This window comes from Saccopteryx leptura, chromosome 4 (genome assembly GCF_036850995.1).
Source record: "Saccopteryx leptura isolate mSacLep1 chromosome 4, mSacLep1_pri_phased_curated, whole genome shotgun sequence".
Taxonomy (NCBI): domain Eukaryota; kingdom Metazoa; phylum Chordata; class Mammalia; order Chiroptera; family Emballonuridae; genus Saccopteryx; species Saccopteryx leptura.
The window spans coordinates 50,878,636-50,905,791 of NC_089506.1; the positions used below are offsets into that span (position 1 = coordinate 50,878,636).

A 27,156-nucleotide genomic window follows, 5' to 3' on the forward strand; every position below is an offset into this window, starting at 1 on the left:
TGGTATTAGTAAAGGCTTTCTGTTTCCCAGGAAAAACTACAGTAACAATTAGGAATCAAACATTTATCGGTACTTACAGGATCCTGAAGAAAAAGCAAAACAAAATTTACTATCTCATTCAGAATTCCTTCCATTTGCTGGTGGCATCCTTCACCAATGGCGGATAAAGCCATCAACCCTGCATGCCGATATTTCCAGTCAGCTACAGAAAAGAATTACAAATGAAAGGACAGCAATGAGACAGTACAAACATGACATTCTGGTAGAAGAATAAAAAATTCTCCTTATCTTGAAAAGAGTAACAAAGTATTTTTATACATTAATAATTAAAAAACAGACAGAATACCTGACTGGAGTATTTCACTATAATAGTGGTTATGTCACACAAGCATTTCTATGATAAAAATTAAAAGGCAAAGTGGAAGCAAACAGCACATCAGTATTTGCAAACTACTTAAAATAACAGACTTTCCTTTTTATAGTTTATTATAAGCAATAAATATCTGTTCTGTGTCATGTTTATTGAATACAGACTTACTGATTTCCATGGCCATTTTTCTTTAAAAAGAAAAAAAAAGCCAAGGAGAAAAGATGCTGCTTTTAAAGATTTAGTAACATGGTAAATGAATATAGATAAACCTTATTTGTATTCTAATATTAATAATGTATATGTTTTTTGGTTAACAGAATATTAGCTAAGCAATGTTTATTTTTACTAGACTTTATATCCTATTCTAATATATAATTTCCCTGACTCTCACTTCTAAATATTTCTATTTACTACATTATTGTTCCCCTTAGGCTACTTCAAATGCCTTGTAGAATAAAGCAAGTCAAATCCTTTAATTACAATTCATAAAACCACATTCACTATGAATCTATTGTATTTTGAGTAGCATGAATCAATGGAGAAATACTGTGAGCTGGTTGGCCCTGTGAAATCTTTTAATGTCTCTGGGCTTTCCTTTCATCTTAAAAAGGAAAACCTAGATTCTTTCTAGCAGCTCTTGTAAGCTGAGTAATCTGTGATGCTAACTGCCCCTTCCTTTTTTGGGAAAAAACCCTAAAATAAAATTCAGGGGCAAAAACTAGCATTGAAGACCCAGATTTAAAATCACATCATTTAATGGAGATAATGGTTTGGGGCAATTTCTTTCAGGTTAAATAAAAATCTTATAGACTAAGAAGGAGTGAGGTAAACAGTATAAGGGCTAGCGAGTTGTTACTATTTCACTTTCATTTGAAGCTGATAGTGCTATTCTCTTTTACGACTTTAAGATCCTTATTCAATGGTTTGACCCTAAAATCTGTCTTTTGCAATGTATGCTATAAACGTAAACGTACAAGCAAACCAAGATTTCTGTAGGAGTGTATGCAATACCAATATTTTAATCCACAAAAACTATGAACATTCAGTGGGGGAAAGTGTGGAATGCTATGTGCTGTTAAACAAATGAGGGAGGCCAATGTGTAGTAGCAGAATGTACTTTCTGTGGAGCAAAAGCTTAAGGTAAGTATGGTATGTCTATACGGTATATTCACATTCCAAAACCCCTTTACCCCTGCATATGTGCATAAATAAAGTAAGCAAAAACTGGAAGGTGGGGAGCCAAACAAAACAGTCTCAGAGAATTGTTAACAGCGGCCACCTTTGAATCTCAGGTAAGGGACTTTTAGTTAAACATTTTTGTATCTGAATTTAAAATATACATCAAACACATTAACTTTGTAGTTAAAAAGACCAAAAACAAAACATGTACTAATCTTTGATATTGACATAAATTACAAATGTTTACAAATGACCAACTGTTAGAAAATACTGTTCCTTTTTTTCGGTGACAGAGAGATGGACAGATAGGGGCAGAGAAGGAAAGAGATGAGAAGCATCATTTCTTCGCTGTGGCTCCTCAGCCTCCTTAGTTGTTCACTGACTGCTTTCTCCTATGTGCCTTGACATGAGGGAGTGGGGGCTACAGAGTGAGTGACTCCTTGCTCAAGCCAGTGACCTTGGGCTCAAGCCAGCGACCTTCGGGCTCAAGGCAGCAACTATGATCCTACACTCAAGCCAGAGACCCTGAGCTCAAGCTGGTGAGTCTGAGCTCAAATTGGCGACCTCAGGGTATCAAACCTGGGTCCTCCGCATCCCAGTCCAATGCTCTATCCACTGCGCCACTGCCTGGTCAGGCAATACTAGATATTCTTAAATATAAAAGACCAGCACCCTGGCCAGATAGCTCAGTTGATTAAAGCATCATCCTGAAGTGTAGAGGTTGCCGGCTTGATCCCTGGTCAGGGCACATATGGGAATAGATCAATGTTCCTGTGTCTCTGCCTCTCTCTCTCTCTTTCACTAAAACAAAAGACTGGGCAAAGAAAGATTATATGAATCAAACGTGTTTCATAAATTTTATGAATCAAATATACTTCACAAACAGTCAAATAATAATCTTTTATTACAATTAAATCTAGATGTTTTGGCTAAGGAGAAAAACCACATATTATCTTTAGAATTTATATTTTTCCCCTATACACTGAGGCCAATTCTGAGAAGAATTAAATATTATTATTTTTTTAGCAAAAGAGAGAGACCAGACAAGACACAGTCAAGAAGGAAGGAGGGGAGAGAAATGAGAAGCTCAACTCGTAGCTGTAGCACTTTGTTCACTGATTGCTTCTCTCATATGTGCCTTAACCAGGGGGCTCCAGCTAAGCCAGTGACCCCTTGCTCAAGTCAGTGATTTTTGGGCTCAAGTCAGCGACCAAGGGGTCATGTCTATGATCCTATGCTCAAGCTGGATGAGCCCACACCCAAGCCGACAACCTTGGGGTTTCAAACCAGGGTCCTCAGCTTTCCAGGTCAATGCTCTATCCAGTGTTTCACCACCTGGTCAGACTGAATATTAGTAATAGTGAGGAAAAACATTCTTTGGCAGAAGACTGAATGGTTCCAAAGACAACCAAATAGAATTGTATCAGTATAATTTAAAAATTAGGATAAACACAAAACATAAAGACACAAAGATTAATTTTTTGACACAGTCTAAGAATTTGTTAAGAGTTTATGATTTGGAAAGCCACTGTCCACTATTCTGGCATTTGAAAGAGATACAACTTACGATTTTGAAGCATTTGCATAATGTGTTCCTTGATCATCGGCAAAACAAGCTTTCCACCAAGCCCACAAGCCATCCGGTCCAAAGCACTCTCACCAGCAACTGCGTTGCTACATACCAATAGAACTTAATGTATTCAATATATTCAAAATACACAAGAATAGTACACTATACAGACAGATTTCTAAACATGTTATTAAACTAGGATTGAAAAAGAATAGGTCAAGCAGTCTTTGAATGTACATATTAAGCTGTGAGATAAAAACCCTAGAATTAAGAAAAAGGGCAGGGTGGAGAGGCAAAGTTATCATAATTCACTGTAGTTTAAATTAAGTCCTATGTTCAAATCTTTTTCAAGGCTTTTTCCTTTCTCTTTCTTTATATGCACTCACTCCTCACTGGCTAAACTCAGCTGTGAGACTTTCAAGACTCAGAATTATGAACAGAGTAGGCGTCCCATGTGTTTATTTCCTGGACATACAGACTTCAAAGTTATTAGTGAACAGAAAATACAAAATTGAAAGACTGTCTATGATTTTCCGCCTTACAGAGAGCTTATTTACCCTTAAAGAGGTGTAACTTGCATTGCCAAAAATTATGTATAACTGGAACTCCATTCCAGTGTTTTCATTGAAAACTTGGCCTTTTGCACTGCCTTAGTTAGAACTCCAAAATTAGGAGTGAGTTTGTCATGTGCATGGTCTTTAACTGCTCTATGATGACAAGACTATACAGAGGTGGTCAAAAATAGGTTTATAGGTGTTTATGAAAATTACAATAGTTAATAAATAATACAAGATTAAACTGTTGTGCATACTCCTAACTGTAAATCTACTTTTGCCCATCTCTGTAGATACAGATAAAGCTATAACTGTTCTTTAAAACAAGTTAAGATTTAAGCTGATTTAAAAACATATTTATGGCCATTTACAGATAAAAACATCGTATACATCTGGTCCAGAAAAAATAGCTTAATAAACCATATAAACGAAAGTGCCTTTTAGAGAGCAAATTACAGGCCAGGAAAGAGCACATTACAGTAACTGAACCAGCGAAAGGAAATCTGATCTGAGCCCAGCCTTCTCCTCAGCCCTATTAGGTTATTTCCAGTGAAGGATTACTTTCATACACTCCAACGTGGTATTTAAACCAGAAGTTAGTCATTTTAAATAATGGAGTTAACCTCAGAAACACACCATATATTTTGTAAATCAAGTGTCTTTTATTCTAGTATTGCTATAGTAGCTTATACTGACTACTGGCCTTTCAGGGGAATAATTTCAGTTCTTTTTAAGAAAGGGAGAGAGTATGATGGCCTGAGAAGAGTAAGATAAATAGTATTAAAGCCCAATCTACCAACTGGCTATGTAATCTTGAACAAATCACTCAAACTTCTTTCTCCATTCTCCATCTATGATATAATATACCTTTAGGACTATTGAAATAATCAATTAACAGAGCTCTGAAGTGCTATATTTCATGTACACGTAAGGAGCCATCATCACTATTGGATAGTGAATACAGATTCTGGTTGAATTTTCCATAGGAATCTGTGTTAAAATAGTAACCCAATGTTACTGTCACCTAGTGTGCAAATATTGAAACCACTGTCTCCTTTCTAGCCTCAAGTTAAATTGTATTATATTAGGAAAATATGAAGGAAATTGTGCTAAAACAATCATTCTAAACGAAGTCTAGGCCAGTGGTCAGTAAACTGCAGCTCGCGAGACACATGCGGCTCTTTGGCCCCTTGAGTGGGTCTCTTCCACAAAATATCATGTGTGGATGCTACCTCAATAAGGAATGTACCTACCTATATAGTTTAGTTTAAGTTTAAAAAATTTGGCTCTCAAAAGAAATTTCAATCGTTGTACTGTTGATATTTGGCTTTGTTGACTAATGAGTTTGCCGACCACTGGTCTAGGCAGATAAATGATATAATTTATCACAATAAAGGTCTTTTTTTTTTTTTTTTCCTGAAGCTGGAAACGGGGAGAGACAGTCAGACAGACTCCCGCGTGCGCCCGACTGGGATCCACCCGGCACGCCCACCAGGGGGTGATGCTCTGCCCCTCCGGGGCGTCGCTCTGTTGCGACCAGAGCCACTCTAGCGCCTGGGGCAGAGGCCAAGGAGCCATCCCCAGCGCCCGGGCCATCTTTGCTCCAATGGAGCCTCAGCTGTGGGAGGGGAAGAGACAGACAGAGAGGAAGGAGAGGGGGAGAGGTGGAGAAGCAGATGGGCGCTTCTCCTGTGTGCCCTGGCCGGGAATCGAACCCGGGACTTCTGCACACCAGGCTGACGCTCTACCACTGAGCCAACCGGCCAGGGCAAGGTCTTTTTTATTTTTAAGTGAGAGGAGGGGAGATAGTGAGACAGATTCCAGCATGCCACTGAAATCCACCCAGCACCCATCTCGGGCCGATGCTTGAATCCACTGAGCTATTTTTAGCACCTGAGCTCAATGCTAGGACCAACTGAGCCATCCTCAGCCCCTGGAGCGAATGCTCCAACCAATTTAAGCCACTGGCTGTGGGAGGGGAAGAGAGACAGAAGGGTAAGAAAAGCAGATAGTCACTTCTCTTGTGTACCCTGACTGGGAATTGATCCCAAGATGGCCATATGCCAGGCCCGCACTTTATCCACTGAGCCAACTGGCCAGGCCCAAATAAAACTTCTTTATACATACATACATACATACATACATATACCAAATTACAGAATACAGTGGGGAAAAGATGGGCCTTATAACCCTAAAGCTCTCATTGCCACCTGACATTGCTCTATCCTGTCAAGGAACTTCTATATAGTATTTGGTGTGTATGATTGATTACCTGTCAAAATCATCATCTTCTAGTTCATCTGCATTTGCCCAGTCCTCATCCTCTTCCAGATCAACCATCATTGCTAACATCTGAGGAACTAAAAGAAATAATATCATATTCATATCTGAAGACAATGACTTATTTATCTTGTCAATACCATCATTTACAAAAAATAATTTTAAGAAGTAAAAAACAAAGTATTCACTTTGCTTCTAAGAGAGTAAGACAAAAAAAATTATTAGCCTGAGCCCAACACCTGTTTTGTTAAATTTTAACTTTTTTTTTAGCCACATTTGCTTTAGATCTTACTCTTTTTAAGAACTAACATTAAAGATAAAGTCAAACTTCCCATATCCTGTTGCATTCTTTCTTTCCCTTACCAGAGGTTAAGCTCTATAATAAAATCAATGTTCCCACTTCCAAACTTTTTTTTTTCACTTGAACTGTAGATCTCTGTATTATATACAAAAGATCGCACTATTTCAAAATTTCTATAAAACATGGTATCATACTATATGTATCCTTGGCAATTTTCTTTTTTCTCAACACACATGGATTTAATTTTAATTACTTCATAGCACTACACGGCAATTTTCTTTTTTCTCAACACACATGGATTTAATTTTAATTACTTCATAGCACTACACTACATAAACACAATCCTGTTGATGGACATTTGATTGTTTCCAATTACAAAATTTGCTTTGATGAGATTCTAATACTTAGTTCCTTGAGACAAGTGTTGAGTTCAAGACATGACTGCTTACCTTCAAAAGTACTAAAAATCACTAAACTGCTCTTCATAGTGGTTAATAAACTTGCATTTCAAAGTGAAGTTTAAAAGGTGTGTCTTACTTCACAATGGGAAGTGCCCTAGAGCCGTGAAAAAGTCTACTCCTGTCCATACCCTACCTTCATCAACACTTGTATATTCCGTTTCTGACAGCTGTAACTCACAATGACACTTGTTTTTATTGAGATGAAGCAGTGTTCTTTAGCTGTCTCAGATTCCTCTTTTGTGAATTTCCTTTGTCTAATCAAAGCTTTGGTCTGTAGCTTATCTTTTAATTTCACTTATGCACTTTCTTGGTCAAAAATTGTTTTCCTTTTTTGCAAATTTAGCAATGTTTCTGCATCTATGGTTTCTAATTCAGTTTTTAAAAAATCTCTATTATCAAGCTTTACTTGTAAAATGTACCTGAATTATTTAATTTTTATCAACCCAAAATTGGTTATTATAGAATATTTAAGATTGTGGTATGCAACAATAGCTCAAATGCTATAGAAACGTTTACCTGAAACCTATGTCCTCTTATTGATCAGTGTCACCCTGTTAAAATTTAATTTTCTAAAAAAACACCCCAACCAAAAAAAACACAGAATATTTAAGATTGTGATACTCTTTTAGACAGAAATAACTAGTCCCCACAATGACCTTTGAAGAATTCTTTTAAAATCAGCTTTCCCTCATCTGCTCCCACATCCTTTTGTTCCATTCAATCTGTCTACACCTGCACCATCAACAAATTCTAAACCTTCATAGCTGAAAGATTTTGTCAAAATTCTCTTGTCTATTCCAGGCCCTATGTTCTTCGACATGAATTTTAGGATTAATCTTAGGACCAACTCTATTGCAATTTTCAGTAAAATTATACTGAATTTATAGATTGAGGAGAATACTTAGTTCTTCCAACATTTCCTTTAGTCTTTCAATATTTTATCCAATTTTCTCCATAGAGCTCTTTTTTTAGAGAGAGAGAGAGAGAGAGAGACAGAGAGAGACAGACAGACAGGGACAGACAGGAAGGGAGAGAGATGAGAAGCATCAAGCAGCATCTTAGTTGTTCATTGATTGCTTTCTCATATGTGCTTTGTTTGGGGGGCTGCAGCTGAGCCAATGACCACTTGGCTCAAGCCAGTAACCTTGGGCTCAAGCCAGTTACCATGGAGTCATGTCTATGATCCCATGCTCAAGCCAGCAACCCCATGCTGAAGCCGGATGAGCCTGCGCTGAAGCCAACAACCTCAGGCTTTCAAACCTGGGTCCTCTGTGTCCCAGGCTGACACTGTATCTACTGCGCCACCACCTGGTCAGGCTCTCTGTAAAGTTCTTATACATCTTTTGGTTGATTTCCAGGTATTACAAGTCATGCCTGTTATCATGAGGTTTAAGGGAGCTGCAGCAAAGCCAGCAAGTTGGGTATATGCATGAAGAATGTACAGAGATGCGCATCCCCACTCTTCTGATTTTGAAAGGACTCGTTATATCAACAAATCTTTGGACTTATACAACTCTCAACAAATTTATTAAGCAAATTTTCCATATTCATATATACTATTTAAAGATCTTTGACTTACTAGTCTGTGCAACAATGCTGGTATGTTTTCTTAACATAGCAGCTGCAGTCTCAGAAAGGGTCACAATTACTTCAAGGGCAAGCTGGCGCTGCATATTATTGAGGCTAGTGTCTCCGCATAACTACAAAGAAGACATATTTGCAAACATTTAGTAGTTCATTCACTGAAAATAATAAACAAAACATATACTGAAGTATTTAATTTACCTTTAAACTTAGCTGTAAAGTAGCTTCCAAGTGAGGACGCAAATATTTTGGAACAGTATCTGCAATCTCAACAAGCGACTTTAGGACCGAATCATCATTCTGGTAGCACGAATCATTTATAGCCTACAGAAGATGGAACAGAATAAAAAAAAGTCTGTGCTCAAGAGTCACTTTATGATGCCTTATTAGCCAAAACATTAAGAGGCAGACAGAGAAATTAGAGTATTTTCCTTAAATAATAATTTAGCAATCTATATTATGCAAATGTTTGTTCTATCTACAGCTCTTTGTACACCTCCTTTTAACTAATAATTACATCTAGAAATGTACAAAATAAGGATTTAATGCTAAGTCAAAATTAAAATCAGTGACACTATAATCACCATAACAAAACTTAAAGCTGTCAAGGGATGTTTTTCATAACTAGAACGAATCGCTTCCCTGTCCTTCCTATAGCCATGTCCTACTCTTTTTCATGCTGTAAATACATCTTATTTATTTAAAGTATCCAATATCACCCAATTTATTTCTCTTTGATTTCAAGTTTGGTCCCTTCGGTATTTAAGAGCAGTGGTCCCCAACCTTTTCTGGGCCATGGACCAGTTTAAAGTCAGAAAATATTTTCACAGACTGGCCTTTAGTGTGGGACGGATAAATGCACAAAATAAAATTATGCAACTGGCATAAAAACTGTGGCATTTTTAAATATATATAATTGTCGAACTTACGAGGCAAGTGTCAAGAGTGAGTCTTAGACGGATGTAACAGAGGGAATCTGGTCATTTTTTAAAAATAAAACATCGTTCAGACTTAAATATAAATAAAACAGAAATAATGTAAGTTACTTATTCTTTCTCTGCAGACTAGTACCAAATGGTCCACGGACCAGTACCGGTCCAAGGCCCGGGGGTTGGGGACCACTGTTTAAGAGCACACTTTGTAATCACTACTGCCTATTTCAGAGTGACAACTCCTAGAAGATTCAGCTAATACTTTAATTTACTCTAAATTCATTGGAAGATAAATCTGACATCAGCCTTAACCAGTTAGTAACTCAAGAATTTTTGGTAGTAAACTATTAAAATAGAATGAAACAGTTAATGTTTTTTCCTGACCTAAACTATCTTCTTAGTTTGAAGACACAGAGAGAAGTTTCTATTAAATCCTCTGAATCATGTAGGATATTACGGTTTTAGCTCTTCTAACACCTCTCTAACCAAGTTCTCACCAGGGTTATTTCTCCTAAGGAGCTATTTTCTTGGTTGTCACGATTGAAAATGGGCAAAAGCCATTTTCCTGCACCTGTGACACAAATGCCTCCGAGGAACTCACAAGACCTTATCATGTATTTCACAAAATCGTAAATATAAGACACTTACAAAAAACAGGAAAAAACCCCTCACTTATAATAATCAGAACTTAGAACCTAACTCACAAATTATTTTTTGCATCATTTAAAAAGTGCACTGTGACCCTTTTATAAATATTGTATAATTCAAGAATGAATAGGCTGACCAGTGGTAGCACAGTGAATAAATAGATCACTGACCTGGGACGCTGAGGTCTCAGGTTCAAAACCCTGAGGTTCCAGCTTGAAGCCCAAGGGGCTCACTGGCTGGAGCCCCTAAAACAAGGCCCATATGAGAAGCAATCAATGAACCACTACAGTGCTGCAACTACAAGTTGTTGCTTCTCATCTCTCTCTCCCTCTCTTCTCAAAAAAAAGTGAATACATACTTTGTTTCATCCAGAACTTTCATTTCTGGAAATCAAATCATTAATAGTAACTGCAAACTTTGGTTTTGACTTGCCAATGAGACCTCTGTATCAACCCACATTTTTAGCTATTGACTTTGTATAGATCACTTTAAAAAAAACCACCTAATCTACTATGTCCTTTGTGGTAGCCATGCCCTAGCATTTATATGTGAAAAACATACCTTTTTTATTACATGTTAGTTTCTTTTTACTTCTTCTTTGTATTCATTTAAAGCCACCTAATGATATTTAAAAAACTGTACATGTATGTGAGTTATGTTACCTACAATTTCATTTTAGGACAGATCATGGGAAGTTACAAACTATTTGTTATAAAAATGGGTTTGGGGTCTGACAAGGTTGATACGAACTGCTCCAATTTACCCAATCTTATTTTACCTTCTCATGAGGCAGAAGGTGTCCTTAAATAACTTAACCTTGCCATCCAATAATAGGAATTAACTACTATACATTATTTACTTTAAGACACAAACTGTTATAAACCCTCTGGTTAAGAGTAAGCACTGCAGTCCTATTTGGTTTTGAATCAAGCATAATTCCACCACTTACCAACACTAACCTTGGGCAAGTTTCTTATCCCCTCCTTAGTTTCTCCTAATGTAAAATGGGCATTAAATTTCATGGGTTATTTGGTTGATTCAATAGAAATAACCTATATAATTACTATTCAATAAGCATAAATTGCTTATATCATTTGCATTATACAGAAATTTAGAAACTCTAACCTAAATATATTTTTTCTTTTTTTCTAAGTGAAAGGAGGGGAGTTAGACATATTCCTGCATGTGCCTCGACAGGGATCCACCCAGCAACTCCTTTCTGGGGCCAATGCTCTGCCCATCTAGGTTCATGCTTACCACTGAGCTATTTTTAGCACCTGGGGTAGAGGCTCCACGGAGCCATCCTTAGCACCCAGGACCAATGTGCTTGAACCAATTGAGCCATGGCTGCAGGATGGAAGAGAGAGAGAGAGAGAGAGAGAAAGAGAGAAAGGGGAGGGGTGGAGAAGCAGATGGTCGCTACTCCTGTGTGCCCTGACCGGGAATCGAACCCAGGACAACCAAAGGCTGAGCTGATGCTCTACCACTGAGCCAACCTGCCAGGGCCTAACCTAAACATTTTAAGACTAAGAATCTTTAAAGCTAATAGATGTAGGTTCAATGGGAATGAAGATTTCCATGTTTTGTTCACTACTGCATCCCCAGTGCCTAGTACCAGCACAAAGTCAACAGTAGATATTTATGGAGGAAATAAGTGCACGAGAGAACTCTGAAGTGAATTTATTAAACTACAGGAACCAATAAAGATGTAATTATCACCTATTTTAAATAGTTTTCTTACCTGTAAGAATCCAGGTAACAAGTCTGAAAAATGTTTGAACAGAGCAACATTATGCTCATTTGCCAGTATAAATGCAGCTGTAGCTCTAGCAGATAACGTTCGGATCTAAAACGAAGAGAGTGAGAAGTGTTAAACACGAGACATTTTTGATGAAGGCATGTTCAAGTTCTCTTACTCAAGATGAAATTTTTCTTAGTAAGTAAAACTAGTATTTATACTTTAAAGTAAGTAATAAAGACAACTTCCAAATATAGAAATTTCTTTTATAAGTTAGATGTTATCTTAAATTAGGTGTTAATATTAATGAAATTGAAATGATTTACCGATGGATGTTCCTGATCTTGCATACACTGAACTAACATTCGTTTGATGACGTCTAAATAGTGCTGCTGCTGGTTCCCAAAAATTCCAGGAAAGTTCCTAAAAAATGATCCAAAGTGGTTTTTTTAAAACTACGTTACATCTTAAAGTATCAGAGAGCTAACTAAATGTCTACCTGATTCAAAAGTATGTATCAATCCTTAAGTTTGAACAATGCCCATCCCCCCAAGCAATCTCCTTTTGGGCTTGGGTGAGCAGAAACAAACACAGAGGAGAGGATGATTTTGGGAGCAGGGAGTGTGGCCCAGGCACACAACTCAGATCTCTACCCCAGCCCAATGCTGTATTCTTATCACTGTGCCTCAGTGGGAAGTTAACCTAGAGTGCAGGGTGGGACAAGAGCAACCAGTTTCAGATGGTGGCTGCAACACCCATGCTTTCTAGCCATCTGCTCCTAGTCCTGGTTATCCAGAGTAGTTTAGGTTCTGCTCTTTTTTAAATTAGGTAAACAATTAAACTAAACACTTAATTCTCTACTCTGGATTTCTGATATAAGATGCATTTGATGAAGAAAGTAGAAAATGGGGTTAATATCTACGCCTATCCTCTTCTGATGCTCAAGGTATAACATTAAAAAAATGTATATGATCTTAAAATGGTAAAAATTCAATTAATTTTAAATGCAGTAAACTGTGTAATACAGTAGAGCAAAATTTTTCTTAATACAGTTACTATATTCTAAACTTTGATCATACGCTTTATAAACACACAGCAACTTATTAAAATATTACATTTTTTAAAACTTGCCTATAGAAGACTCAGAAAAAAATGAGGATTTACAAACATTTTCTTTCTCTTAAGATGCCTCTACTAAAGCAGATCTCTAAAAGCTACACTTAGTACTGTCAATCTCCAAATAAAGCAAAAGAAACCATATCATAATTTTTTTCAGAAGCATAAAAAACAAAGCTCCAGAGAACCCTTGTATACAAACAAGGATCATAATATGAAATAAAAAAGCTTTTTTGCTTTCAGTTTTACTTCCAACACAAAACCCAAGCTTATCTGAAGGCATTATTTTAAGGTTCAAAAGTTAGACTGAAAAAATAAAAATGTAATTTGCATATTCATGTCATAAAAATTTTCCAAAAAAAAGAAAAAAAAAAGAAAAAAGTTCATGTATATACCAGAAAATGTGAAGGGCAGCTTCCCGCAGTCCCATATTTTGAGAGCTGACTGAATCAAAAAGGAACTTCAAACCTTCAGGCCACTGGTTGTTACCATCCTCATCTAAAAGTAAAGAAATCCAGGCATAAAGTATGTAAGTCAAAACTACAAACCATTAAGGGCGAATCCTTTCATTATAAGCCTCATCAAAATATGTAATAGTATAAAAAGTCTTTGCACACAATTAAAAAAATAAATTCCAATAAAAGTAGGTCCTTTAACCTAAAAATGACATAATAATCTTGTAAAAAGCAATTGATTTTATTTGGGTTACATAAGCCCAGATATTAACAGTGGTCTAAGGGGTGAGATCTAGAAAAAAAGGCATCACTATGACTACTTGATTGGTTGAATCTTATATATATTATATATATACATATTATATATATATATAGACACTATTGTTCTTAAAGAGGTTAAAAAGTAGGCAAAGCTAATGTATGGTAACAAGGTCTTGAAACCAAAATAATTATTACTTTCAAACTGGAGAAGATAGGGGAGTGGGAATCAAAAAACCCAGAGCGGGGGTGCTCACGCTTTCTAGTTTTAAGTGCTGACAGATGTTATCAGTGTATTTACTATGATAAAATTTCTGTGATACTTTGAAATAAAGATGAGTTATCACAAAAACCTCCTGTATTAGTTGTAAGACTCATTGGTGATACTCTTACAAAGAACTTAAGAGTTGTCCCGCCCGATGGCTCCGCTGGTTGGAGGATAAGCCTGAAGGGCAGAGTTGCCAGTTCAGTCCCCAGTCAGCGCACACACAGGAACAGATCAATGTCTCTCTCTCTTTCCCCTTACCTCTCTGGCCAAAATCAATAAATAAAAATTAGCAAGAAACTTAGAGTTTGAGAATTAAAGTTGAGTTATATACTTTTTTGTTAAAAATTTCCCTCCGTATTTGCTGACCTTGTTGGAAATGACTGCTTAGCTGACACCAAATACCCTTAATCTGTCCCTTAATAGCTGCTTAAAAAAAAAATCTACAGCCTGACCAGGCGGTGGCGCAGTGGATAGAGCGTCGGACTGGGATGCAGAGGACCCGGGTTCGAGACCCCGAGGTCGCCAGCTTGAGTGCGGGCTCATCTGGTTTAAGGAAAAGCCCACCAGCTTGAACCCAAGGTCGCTGGCTCCAGCAAGGGGTTACTCGGTCTGCTGAAGGCCCGCGGTCAAGGCACATGTGAGAAAGCAATCAATGAACAACTAAGGTGTCGCAACAAAAAACTGATGATTGATGCTTCTCATCTCTCTCTTCGTTCCTGTCTGTCTGTCCCTGTCTATCCCTCTCTCTGACTCACTCTCTGTCTCTGTAAAAAATAAATAAATTAATTAATTAATTAATTAATTAAAAAAAATCTACAAAGAGAGCACTTTGAAACATTTTGAAAATATCTCTATTAAGTGATTTTGAGTTAAAAATAATCACATAAAAATTCCTAACTCTACACTTATAATTTTTAATAAAAATTTCTAAGCTTTTAAACAACTCAAAATTAAGTTTCAGTGGGTCTTGAACTTTGTTGGCAGCTGAGATGAAAGAATTAGTATTATGATTTACTAAGCACAACCAACAATGCTCTCCCATTTAGCCCTTATCTTACAGTGAGGTATCCTTTTTCAACCTTTAAAAATGCCACCTAAATGAATTAAAATTGCATTTATAAATCTGCCAAAAAGAATAATTAACAAAGCATACTCAATTACATTGTTAATATTTTTAGAGTGACCAAAAAGTTGTGACTATTGATAAAATGTAATTTTAGATGTTTCAGGTATTTTTTAATGTAAATAGAATAGTAGTATAGTAGCATATGCACATAGCTTGTAAATACAAAAATAAAATAGCAAAAGCACCTGGATTGCACCGATCTCTATTTCTACTGGCTTGCCTATAAAAGAGGTTACAAGTTAAGACTATGTTTTCAAACTTTACAGATTAAGGAGGAATAGAACTGACAATATTCAAACAAATTACAAAATTAATTCTCCACAGAAATGTTTTAAAGACCAGTGGTAAGTATTATGACTACATTTCACAAATATCTGTAATTTTTGGCCCTAAATGCAAAATCTGTAACCACTCTCATTTTGAACAGAATAAATGTTACCCAGGCACTTGAAGATTTTCCTCTAAAGATTCCACTTAAAAAAATAATATATACTTGACCCTTGAACGATGTGGGGATCAGGGGTATTGACCCCCAACACAATAGAAAATTGCACATAACTTTTGACATCCCCCAAATTTGTTGCTCAATATTTGCCAGTGATCGATTCCACGACCCGGGTCAGGTAACAAACTCCACAGATGCCCAAGTCCCTTATAAATAATGGTACAGGACAACACATACAGTCAACCCTCTGCATCCAGACTCCCAACAGAAAAGAGTACAAGTATTTGTTGCAAAATATCCCCATAAAAGTGTACCCACGTTGTTAGAACTCGTGTTCATTTTCTTACACACCTATTAAATTTCTGGCTAGCTCTGCAACAATATCACAAATTTTCTTCCTCATACTTGACTGTGTTTCCATTTGAATAATCATTAGTAGTTCACTTTTGATGGCAGTCTGGACATCAGAAGGAAGAGTTGGGTAGACTTCATCAAATGCAGAGGACAAAAGCCGTCTTAGGAGAACGGCGGCCATTTGTCTAGCCTATAAATAGATAACACGGTTAATAACTTGCTGTCATACTAGAGAAAAAATTTCCAGCAAACTAGATTTAACCTTCCATTGATATATTTCACTATTACATTTTTACAATTCATTCTGAATTTTATTAGATTCTAGTAAAAAAAAATTGGTAAAACACATAAAACTGTTTCTAATCACATTAGCCTACTATAAAGAAAACGCCACCCAAAAGCTATTTTTGTTTATAGCTGAGGAAAAGCCCTGAATATATTAGATCTCAAATAGGAAAACATATCACAGCAGTGATAAACCTGTTTAAAACTCCTATTTTCAATACATTATTTGGAGAAAAACAAATCTTAATATAAATTGCAAACCCTATAATGCTTTTTTCCTATTTCCCCATTTGGTTCTCATTCTAGTATCTGCAGTGCCTTCACCACATAATCTTACACTCCCAGCCTGGGCTGTATTACTGACTTTCATTAACCTCTTAGATAAAATGCTATCAAATCCACTTATCTTTATGCTTCATTCATGTAAATAAACATTACAAGTTACCAACACCAAAAAAGTGATAATCTCAAGTGAATATTTTTATCCCATTTTCAAACCTGTAGAATACATATATTTAAGTTTGGCATTTTGTATATAATATTCTTTTGGATTATCAAAAGAAAAGTTGAGACAAACATCATTCTAAAATTTGATCATATTAAATCAATAAGCCTTTGAAAATATTAAACCCAGTCCCTCATGTTCTTCTTTTCTGGGCTACAGCTTTTAATTTTCATTATAATTACTTTGTGGGTACCATCAACAAAAAGAGTTAAGTTATAAGACTTGCCAATTTTTTTCTCTATTTACTTTTACTGAGAAACTTTTCATCTGAATTTTTATGCTCTATAAAAGATTCAAAGTGGTTAAAATCCCCAGGAAAGTGGCTGAAATTTATGTAATTCTCACACATACACTGAAAACTATAAAGCCACAATCAAGATACTGAGACTAGTTCACAATCACCACCTAATTATTTCTAAATCAAATCAAGATTTAAATGGGGGTCAATGTTTTTAAAAATAAAATTCAATAGTTTTCGTATTATTATAAGCGTTACAATCTGTCCTGGCAGCACGCTCTCCCCCTGGGGAGCTCTCTGCTCGTGCCTTCCCTTCCTCGTCTTCCCTCCTCGGCGTTACCTTTGCCCTTCTCTCTCCTAAGCTTCAACGGCCCTTCTGCTTCTATATCTTGTTTCCTGAGCCTCCGCAGCCCAGTTGGCTCACATCTACTACCTGTAACTCTGTAAATAAACTTTTACAATTTGAAAAATGTTGTTTTGTACCTAATTTGCATCTATCTTCAAGAATTAAAACAGCCAACTTTTTATAGAGATTTAAGTTACCTTATATTTGTTTGATGTTCACATTTGACATTCATTTGAATTAAAGAAAAAGAATGTGACAAAGGTGAAGAAGCATTTTTATGCCTGATAAAGTAGATGGTGGCGCAGTGAATAAAGCATTGACCTGGAATGCTGAAGTCACCAGTTCAAAACTGGGCTTCCCTGGTCAAGGCACATATGAGAAGCTATTATTAGCTGGTGCTTCCCCCACCTCCCCCACCCCTTTCCCTCTCCTCTCTAAAATCAGTAAATTAAATCTTATAAAAGAAAAAACAAAAAAACCAGGGCATGTTTATACTGTTTTCTAAGTGTTATCAGAGAACATTAAATCGCCAACTTAAAGTCAGGTATATCACTATATATAGAAGTTTAGTGTGACTTCATTTCTATCATGTGTTAATATAAGTATTTTATATATAGTGTGACTGCTAAAAAACTAAATTTGATTTGGTACAATAATTCGGTAATTTGCTAAAAAGTCACGATTTTTAAAGGACTGTACAAAGTGTCTTCTGTTCCCTAAACATCTTTATAGTACACATTCTTCCTCATTTAGAGATGGCTATAAGCACATTTGTAAAGATTAAAAAGTATTTTTTCAGAATCATTCAGCAACACTGAATTAAATTTCCTTCTTTAAACTTTTAAATTTTTTAAAAATGATTTTTAGAGAGAGGGTAAGGGTGAGAGCACACATAGAGAAATTCATCTACTTGTTGTTCAACTTATTCATATTATTATTGGTTGACTCTTGTATGTGCCCTTACCAGGGATCAAACTCACAACTGTGGCATGTTGGAACGACGCTCTAACCAACTGAGCCACCCAGCTAGGGCTTCTGAACTGTTTTGAGTAAGAAAAGTTTATAGCTATAAAAATCACTTATATATTTAATAACTTTTACATAATTATTTAAAAAATATTAACTTTGAAACACCCTGGACACATCATCTGACATGGAGAAAAAAAATTGATTCCTTTTTTTTTTAAACAAGATTTTATTTATTGGTAATGGGAGGGGGGTGGAGTAAGAAGTATCAACTCATAGTTGCCTCATGTTAGCTATTCTTGCTTGCTTCTTGTATGTGCTTTGACTTGGGCAAGCCCAGGGCCTTGAACAGGCAACCTCAGCATTCCAGGTTGACACTCTATCCACTGTGCCACCACAGGGCACCTTTTTTTTTATTTTATTCTCCTTAATAGGAGTACTTCAAAAATTTTATTTCCAAAATAGCTTTCTGAAAATAAATAAATTCAAACTGCTGGTAACATCTATGCAGTAAACAACAGTTATCACTATCCATTTTGAACACCATCTAATATCCAACCCGTTTTATAAGACTAGTCTCAAATATTACAGTACCTCTTCAGCAGCTGTAGTATTTCTGATGGCCTGTAAGAGGAATGTGATCTTTGACTGACCTGGGATATTCTCGTAGGTTTCCTACATGAAAAATAAAAGTTAGAATATAATGTTAGACAACTTCATGAGTACACCAGTGAAAAGAAATGAAGACTGTGAAAGATGCATGAATGGGAAGTTGTATAATTTAGGTCTGGTGTTAAAAAAATTTTCTCCTGTAACATAAAATGTACTCAGATCAGTTAGGAAAAAGAAGCTGTTCAGGAGTTACTTATCAAGTTCCTTTCTATCTTTATCTCTTAAACAGATTTTTTTTTTTGCTGTGTGCACACATTTCCCTAACTTTTGCTCCCAATTAACAAAATGTAAAGCCTAAGTTGTCATGTGTGACTTGAACTACCATGCTGCAAAGTAAGTGCTCACTGAATATCTCCTTACTTCATGGACAACTGGTCATCTTGTCAACATTTTCTAGATCTGATGATGAAGAACTGGTTCAAATGAGCACTACTCACAACCACCAGAGACATACTGCAGAGGAAGCAAGTCAGTGAAAAGGAAAGAAAGTATTCAAAAACCTTTAAGCTACCTTTTCTTTCAAGCAAGCATTATTCGAAAACCATATATACACAAATGAGTCCAGTCAGAAGAAACCTGGCCAGGAGACTTTATTAGATGTAGAAATCTAGGGTTTGAGACTCAGGATACTTCTCTCCTTTTCCATTAACAACATAAAATGAATTGACACCAATTAATTAAGACAGATGGTCAGAGTGGATCAAAAGACAAGACCTAAGTATATGATGTCTACAAAATTAAGTGGAAATATAGGTTCACATGCATGTATAAAAATTCTAATAGCAGTTTTTGTTTTACTGTGGAAAAGAAACCATTACTTTAGTATATTTTGAATTGTTTCTCCCAAGAAGCCTCTTTAAACTGATTGACTAGAATTGGCAATAAATAAGTAAATATAGTCCACTCTGATCTATCTTTTTTTGTGTTTGACAGAGACAGAGAAGATGGATAGGGTCAGACCAGAAGGGAGAGGATGAGAAGCATCAATTCTTCATTGCAGCACCTTAGTTGATCATTGATTGCTTTCTCATATGTGGCTTGACTGGGGGGCAACAGCAGACTGAGTGACCCTTTGCTCAAGGCAGTGAGCTGTGCTCAAACCACATGAGCCCACGCTTAAGACCAAGATCTCGGGGTTTCAAACCTGGGTCCCCTGTGTCCTGACGCTTTATCCACTGCATCACCGCCTGGTCAGGCCTGATCTATCCATTTTTAGGGTATAAGGTAGATAACATGTTAATTTCTAAACAGTCTAAGTTCAAAGAGCTTGCCTGCTTTATCAGCTACCACCTCATAAAATTTATCTGGTTTCTCTGGACAGAGTGACAAAGACTAAGAGGGAAAAGAGATTCTCTGAATCCACATCTACCTTATACCTTTTACTAAGTGCTTGCTCCATGGCATCATTGAGACATTGATATATAAGGAAACAAATCTAAGAAGTGAAATGAATTGCTCCAGGTAGACAGACCTTGGTCTTCTGAGGTCAACTGTACTCACAATCTCCTTGGCACTAAACGGTCTCTGGGTTTCGGCCCTGGCAGCAGACTCCACCGAACAAGAAGCTGTATGCAGTGCTATATTGTTTTCAACTGTCTCTAACAGATACCTCAACTTGGGAAAAAAAGGAATTCCAAATCTTTTGATAACTTAAGGATCCTCTCAAGTACACAAGGACACAGCAACATAATTGCTGAAAACTGTGACACAAAGTATTCACAGCGGAGAGAAGGTGGTTTGAATTTATCCAGAAATGAGATAATTTATATATTCACAAGATTGCAAAAATGGATATGGTACCCTTGAGGTTTTTCACTTAACTTGATCAAAACAACTCAAAAACCTATATAGCCTTTTCATTTAAACATAATCTCTCACAGTACATTAAAAAGGTCTTTTTACTCCTTGTACTTATCTTAGCCCTTATGTACTGTAGCTGCTATAAGTGTTTAACATTTATTTGCCAGAGGCTAGGTGTTGAGACCTGCTCTCGCAGCGGCCAAGACGCAGGGTTCAGAGCAGAGCTGATGGCCATGCAGGAGCAGTACATGCGAGGTGGGGAGGGACTCACCCTCTGCTACTCCTTCACAGACCCACCAACCATTCCGGAGGCGGCCAAGTTAAAGAGTTCGTTTTTCAGGGCCGTCACACCTATGAAATCCCCTGGTGCTAGCGGGTAACAAAACTGACCTGGAATCGTTCCTCCAGGTCTCTACAGAAGGCTTGGGTCAGGCCCAAGAACGTAACCCCTGCAGCCCTCCGATTCTGCACTAGGGTTGCCTTTCATGGTTTAGTGAGGGAAATCAAAAGGAGTCCCTGCCATCCATCACAGAAAAGAAACTAAGAGAAAAAGACAGCCTGTGGAAGAAGTTAGAAGGCTTACTGGAGAGAAGGCATGACAAGATAGTCTTACTTCTAACTGTCTTTCTCTGTTTTATCAGTTGGACAATTCCAGATGTTGCATTCCATTTCCATTCTCCTCTCTTTCAATATCTGCCTGTGGGTAAAAGCAAGATCTATATAACTGTACCTCTCAAGATACTTTTGTTTTGTCCTCAATAATTGAATGAGTTTTGTCAATAGCTAGATATGCTGTTTAGTTTTTATAATATACGATTGAAATTTATATCCCAATTGCAATAAAAAATAAATAAATCGCCAGAGGCTAATTCAAGTTTTGAAAATAAAAATTCTTTTATTAGACTATTGCTCTCAGAAAACCTGTTATAAATTTTGACGATCTCTACCCTTTGCCTCGCTGAGACTATTAGTGTGAGTTATCTCCTATTCTTAATTTTAGTAAAGACTTACAAACATTAAGTCAAATATTAAACTCTATTCCATAATGACTTAGAAATCAAAGAGAAAGAGTTTAGTATGAGTGACATCTAACTCCTAAGAGAAGGCTCTCCCCATTTGCTATGTTCCACTGTAGCAACCCAGATATAGTGTTACAAAACGTGGGTCAAGGATAATAGCTTGGGGTTGGGGGTAACAGTTTGACCAGAACACAGCTTTAAAATCGAAAGTGTAACTTTTCCCTAGCCTAAAAATAGACTTGAGTTCCACAGACAGGTATGGTATTTTTTCCTCTTTATATTCCTAGCACCTATCACATTAGAGTATAAAGAATATTTTAAGCAAATATAAAGAATACTTTTAAGAATATTCCTAGCACTAGCACAGGCAGGTTCAATGAATGTTAGCAGTGTGGTGGCAAATAGAATTGCAATACCATTTGATTCTACCACGCACATTCATACAATGCAAAGCAAATTTCACCTGCCCCCTTTTCCTGCCCACAATGGAGAAATGCTAACATATACTTATCTCACTCATTCCATAAATATCTACAGAGGCTACCTTGTATATGGGCATGTAAAAGAGATAACTTTTACCTAGTAAACGTGGTTCCTCAAAAATGAGGTCCAATTTTCAATATGTCACCTTCCTTCAATTCTAATCTCATTAGTGAAGTTCTGTATTAGAATCAATGAGAAAGTCAATGGTTCCTTAATCCACTGTTGGTGGGAATGTAAAGTAATACAACCATTATGGAAGAAAGTATGGTGGTTCCTCAAAAAACTAAAAATAGAACTACCATATGACCCAGCAATCCCTCTACTGGGCATATACCCCCCAAACTCAAGAACAGTGGTACGTAAAGACACATGCAGCCCCATGTTCATTGCAGCATTGTTCACAGTGGCCAAGACATGGAAACAACCAAAAAGCCCTTCAGTAGATGACTGGATAATGAATATGTGGTACATATATACTATGGAATACTATTCAGCCAGAAGAAATGATGACATCGGATCATTTACAACATGGATGAATCTTGATAACATTATACGGAGTAAAATAAGTAAATCAGAAAAAACTAAGAACTGCATGATTCCATACACAGGTGGGACATAAAAACGAGACTAAGAGACATGGACAAGAGTGTGGTGGTTGGGGGGTAGAGGGAAGGAGTGGGGGGAGGATAAGAGCACAAAGAAAACCAGATAGAAGGTGATGGAAGATAATTTGACTTGGGTGATGGCTATGCAACATAATTAAATGTCAAAATAACTAGGAAAAAAAAAGAAATTAAGTTAATGATAAAAATTAATAAAAATATAAAATCCATCCATTGTGATAATTGGTAAAATACTTATTTCATATAAAAATGTCACAAATGCCATGGATATTTAACCTTGGACTACCTTTCAATTATTTATTTGTTAATTATTGTATTTTGAGAAGAATAAATCATTTCTTCAAATACTATAAACATTTCTTCATAAAGTTAAAGAGAAAAATCTTTGAAAAATTTTTAATAGAAGACATATAGTCTACCGAATGGTTTATACAATGGAAATAGTTTTAAAATTCTTTAGTTTTGAAGTCCTTCAATGATTTCAACAATAATTACAATAAATGAGTCTTATACTACTTGATTTCATGTTTGAATATAAAACAAGTCACCTTAATCAACAGTTTGTATTTATGTGTTAACTAAGTATTTTTATTTTGATTAAGTAAATTACAAAGAAATTTACTGAGTCCTTGCCAAGCCTCTAGTTCAAAAAGATTTCTGTATTTGCTATATCAGACTGTAACAAAAGGCTCATTTCACAATATAAACAGGGGGTATCAAGGCATCATTATGTGCAGCCATTTATTTTTTTCAATTATGCTTTACAGACTAGCTTCGTATTGTATTATATGGTGCCAAGGAGCTATGTTGCTAACATTTACCATTTGTGTCAAACTGAGAAAAGTCTATATTATAATGCTTCACATATTAATATTATATATTCCAAGAATACACAAAGAAATTAAAAATAAAATATTTGAATGTTTTCACTCACTAGGAATAGAGAGACTAAGAGAATAACAGTACTTATTTTCAATTGTTCTATGTGAAAAAATGCGCTGAAAGCTGCTAAGTATCCTCAAGGTGATGAAAGCATAAAAGAATTACAACAGGCACCAACTGGAATTCAAACTGAACTAGACTGGCATTTTAGTTCAATAGAAGTAAGATTCCCCACTAGTCTTGACAACAGAGGCTTAAGCAACTAGAGGCCAGAGGCAGAATTAAACTAGCTTACTAATTACAATACCGTTCTGCTTTGCAAAACATGGAAACTTCTCTTATGGGTTGAGATTAATAACTTATTTCTGTGAAAAATTACTTCTAGAGTTAGCAAAAAGCATTAAGAATTAAAAAAAAATTTTCAGCCTTTTTTTGTGCACACAAGAGAGGGATAGAGAGAGAGAGAGAGCAGACAGGGACAGACAGGAAGGGAGAGAGATAAGAAGCATCAACTCATAGTTGCAGCACCTTAGTTGTTCATTGGCGGCTTCTCACAAGTGCTTTCACAGGGGCTCCAGCCCAGCCAGTGGGCTCACACCAGAGACCATGATCACACATTCAAGCTGGCAACCCCATGCTCAAGCTGGTGAGCCTGTGCTCAAGGTGGCAACGTCAGGGTTTAGAGCCTGGGTCCTCAGCATCCCAGGCCGATGCTCTATCCACTGCACCACCTCCTGGTCAGGTAGCATTAAGATGTTTTAATAGGCATCGTCACATCTCACTGACAGAAGTGCAAGTTGATGCAACTAATAATTGCATATTACTTCTATTCTAAGGGCACTTTTAAGTATTCTACAAATAAATCTTGCAAATCTGAAAAAACAGGGATATACATACTCCTATGTAGAGCATTGTTTTCAAGAGCAGCACGCTGGAAATCTCAATATCCATTCACACGAGGATTGGTTGCATAAACATCACATCCAAAGGATGAAATACTATGCTGCTTTAACAAAATCTCTTATGTGACAATGTGAAATAGGTTGAATGAAATATTCGATGTGCACAACAGTATGTGTATTAGAAGGCCATTCATGTAAAAGTTAATTAATTAACAACACTGTGATTTTAAAGACAACTATCTATCTTGTGAGTCCAGAGGAGGACTTCTCTCCCAAATTCATTAGCTATATGTAATATAAATGTTTACTCTGTAAAAGGATCTGGCTGAACATCCCTCACTGAATCAAACAAACCTTCAATTGTGTACTGGCAAAGAACTCTGTATATAATCAAGTTTGAAGATAATGCACTTAAAAGAAACCGATAAGTTTCTGCCCTTCCCTTTAGGCATCTCAAATAAACTGTGATCTCAACCCTGACAGTACCTTTAGGCATCTCAAATAAACTGTGATCTCAACACTGACAGTACCTATATTAGTCTTGAACCAGGTGTGTCTTACTGTTACTTCCTAAATGAACTTGCTGATCCATTTGAAATACTTGTCTTTTGAAACTGTATCACAGCTCCACACTTTGGAGGCCAGGAACCAGAGGTGGTTAAAAAAGAGAGATCCAGTTCTGGCAGGGTAGCTCAGTTGGTTACAGTGTGTCCCCATATGCCAGTTTGCAGGTTGATCCCAGGTAAGGTCACATACAAGAGTGAACCAACGAATGCATAAGTGGAACAACAAATCAATGTTTCTCTCCTTGTCTCTCTCTCTCTTCCTTGCTTTCTGAAATCAATCAATTAAAAAAATTAAAATAAATTCAAAAGATTAAAAAACGAGGGATTCAGGTTAGATGTAATGAAAGACTTAAACATATGGCAAAAACAACAGAGGTCTCAGGACATTCCATTATATTGAGACCACAAATCTCTATAGAGTGCAAAGATGTCTGGGAAGGAAAAGCAAAGTAAGGTGGAAGCTGCTTAGAAACCCTACAGGTACTTCACAAGACTGTGGGCGAGGTGGGAGAACCAGCTTCCGATGTCAGGAACCAGTCAAGAGAAAAAGGACTAAATGGGAAAGAAGTGGAAAGAAGGCGAAAGGGCTAGATACGCATTTCAAAAGGAGAGGATGGGGAATGGAGGAACAGATGGTAGCTTAGAGGGGGCAGCTAAGAAGCACAGGTGATGGGTCAGGTAGCAACCAGGGTTTGGGGTAGCAACCAGGGTCTGGGGGACCAACAAGGTTGAGCTGGGTGGACACCACCGGGAAGTGCGTAGGAGACTCCCAAGGGGAGAAAGCGAGAAAGGGGCGAGGGGAGCCCCGGAGCCCGCCCCACACCCCACATCCCGCCCGCCGCCGGGCTTCCCCGTCTGGGCGGGGGTAGTGTGTTAGGTACCGCCGCACGTGTGTGCCAGACAGAGACAGCGGAGAGGAAACTGGCACCGGGCCCCGGGCTGCAAGGGTCGGCAGGGTCCCGGACACCGCCGGGATCCTTGGGCCGCCTCACACGTGGGCTAAGCAGCCGCCGCCTGGCGGGCCCGGCCTGTGCCGCCCGGGCTGAGCGGCCGAGGCCCAGTGGGGCGGTGTCGCGGGCAGGATCGGTGCGCCGGCCGGCGCAAGGAGTCTGGCCGACGAGCTCAGTTACCTCTGCCTGTTTCCGGACCACATTGTCGGGGCTGAGCAGGTTTCCCAGGAGCAGGTAAAACTGTTGCTGCTCCGCCGCGGCCGCCGCCATTGCGCTAGGCGTGAAAGAGAGAGAGAAGGAGGGAGGGGAGACAGGGGCCGTGAGGCGCGCTGGCAGGCCGGCGGGAGGGGCGGAGGCGGGCCCAGCACGGGGACCGGCACCAGCCGAGCGCGCGGGACACAGAGGGCTGGAAGGGAAAGGGCGGGGCAAAGGGGAAAGGGGAGGACGGGGCGGGGCCTCGCGACCTCTCACCCCGCCGCGGCCGCCGGCGTCCGTGCCGCATTGGCCCTGGGCGCGCGGGGCGGAGCCGAAGCCGCCTCCTCGGGGGCCGCGCGGATTGGCCACGCACCCTGCAGTGCATTCACTGGCGGCGCGCGGCGTGCCACCGGGTTTGGAGTGAACCCGGAGTGTCAGACACTTAACAGCCTCCCTCGGGCCGAGTCCCTGGGGTGCCGGGGGGAGCCGGCTCCTGGGCCTGGCGGCGGCAGTGGGCTTCAGGCCCGGCTGGGGAGGAGGGGCCAGGTCAGAGCGCGGGAGATTTCGGCGCCGCGGGTTGGGCGGCCTCATCCCCGCCTGCCCCTCCCCGCAGCCCGAGGACTGTCTCCAGCTCCAGCCCCTACGACCCCTGCGGTCCCAAACCCCTACCCCCAGGGAGAGAGCTCCTTTGAAACCTACTTCCCACTTAAATTTCATGCGCAGCCTCCCCAGACCCTCTGAGCTCCTTCCTCCCGCCCCGCTCACCAGCGACTCACGTCCTGGGCTTTGCCGGGTGGAGGGGTTACTCAGCCCTGGGCTCTCGGGCCAGGCCACCTCTCCCCAGCCCGCGGTGGTCCCGATGTAGTACACACGGCTCCGCTCCTGTCCTACCACAGGACCCGTGACTGTTTCCTTGAATTTCGGGTTTTGGGGTTCTGTTCTTTCAATAGTTGGGGGAAGTTGAGACACATTCCCCTCCCTGGTTTGTAGGGCTGATCTCTCAAGTGTTTGATTCCTACAGGTACCGGGGGACCCAGAGACCTGATTTCAGTTGCCGCACATTAAGGCATGGATGTAATACACCT

General features: G+C 38.4%; 1 protein-coding gene across 1 annotated transcript in view; it reads right to left on the bottom strand.

The window, feature by feature from the left end:
• The window catches only part of IPO5 (importin 5), a 43,090-nt gene extending 16,822 nt beyond the window's left edge, over positions 1–26,268 (bottom strand). The window contains exons 1-11 of the mRNA XM_066380661.1: positions 26,057–26,268; positions 18,574–18,654; positions 15,637–15,829; positions 13,129–13,231; positions 11,944–12,040; positions 11,621–11,725; positions 8,501–8,623; positions 8,295–8,415; positions 5,946–6,033; positions 3,117–3,223; positions 78–202 (exon numbers count right to left, since the gene is read on the bottom strand). Coding sequence (XP_066236758.1) covers positions 78–202; positions 3,117–3,223; positions 5,946–6,033; positions 8,295–8,415; positions 8,501–8,623; positions 11,621–11,725; positions 11,944–12,040; positions 13,129–13,231; positions 15,637–15,829; positions 18,574–18,654; positions 26,057–26,146 — 1,233 coding nt within the window. The 5' untranslated portion in view covers positions 26,147–26,268. The remainder of the gene's footprint in view (positions 1–77; positions 203–3,116; positions 3,224–5,945; positions 6,034–8,294; positions 8,416–8,500; positions 8,624–11,620; positions 11,726–11,943; positions 12,041–13,128; positions 13,232–15,636; positions 15,830–18,573; positions 18,655–26,056) is intronic.
• Positions 26,269–27,156: the final 888 nt, after the last annotated feature.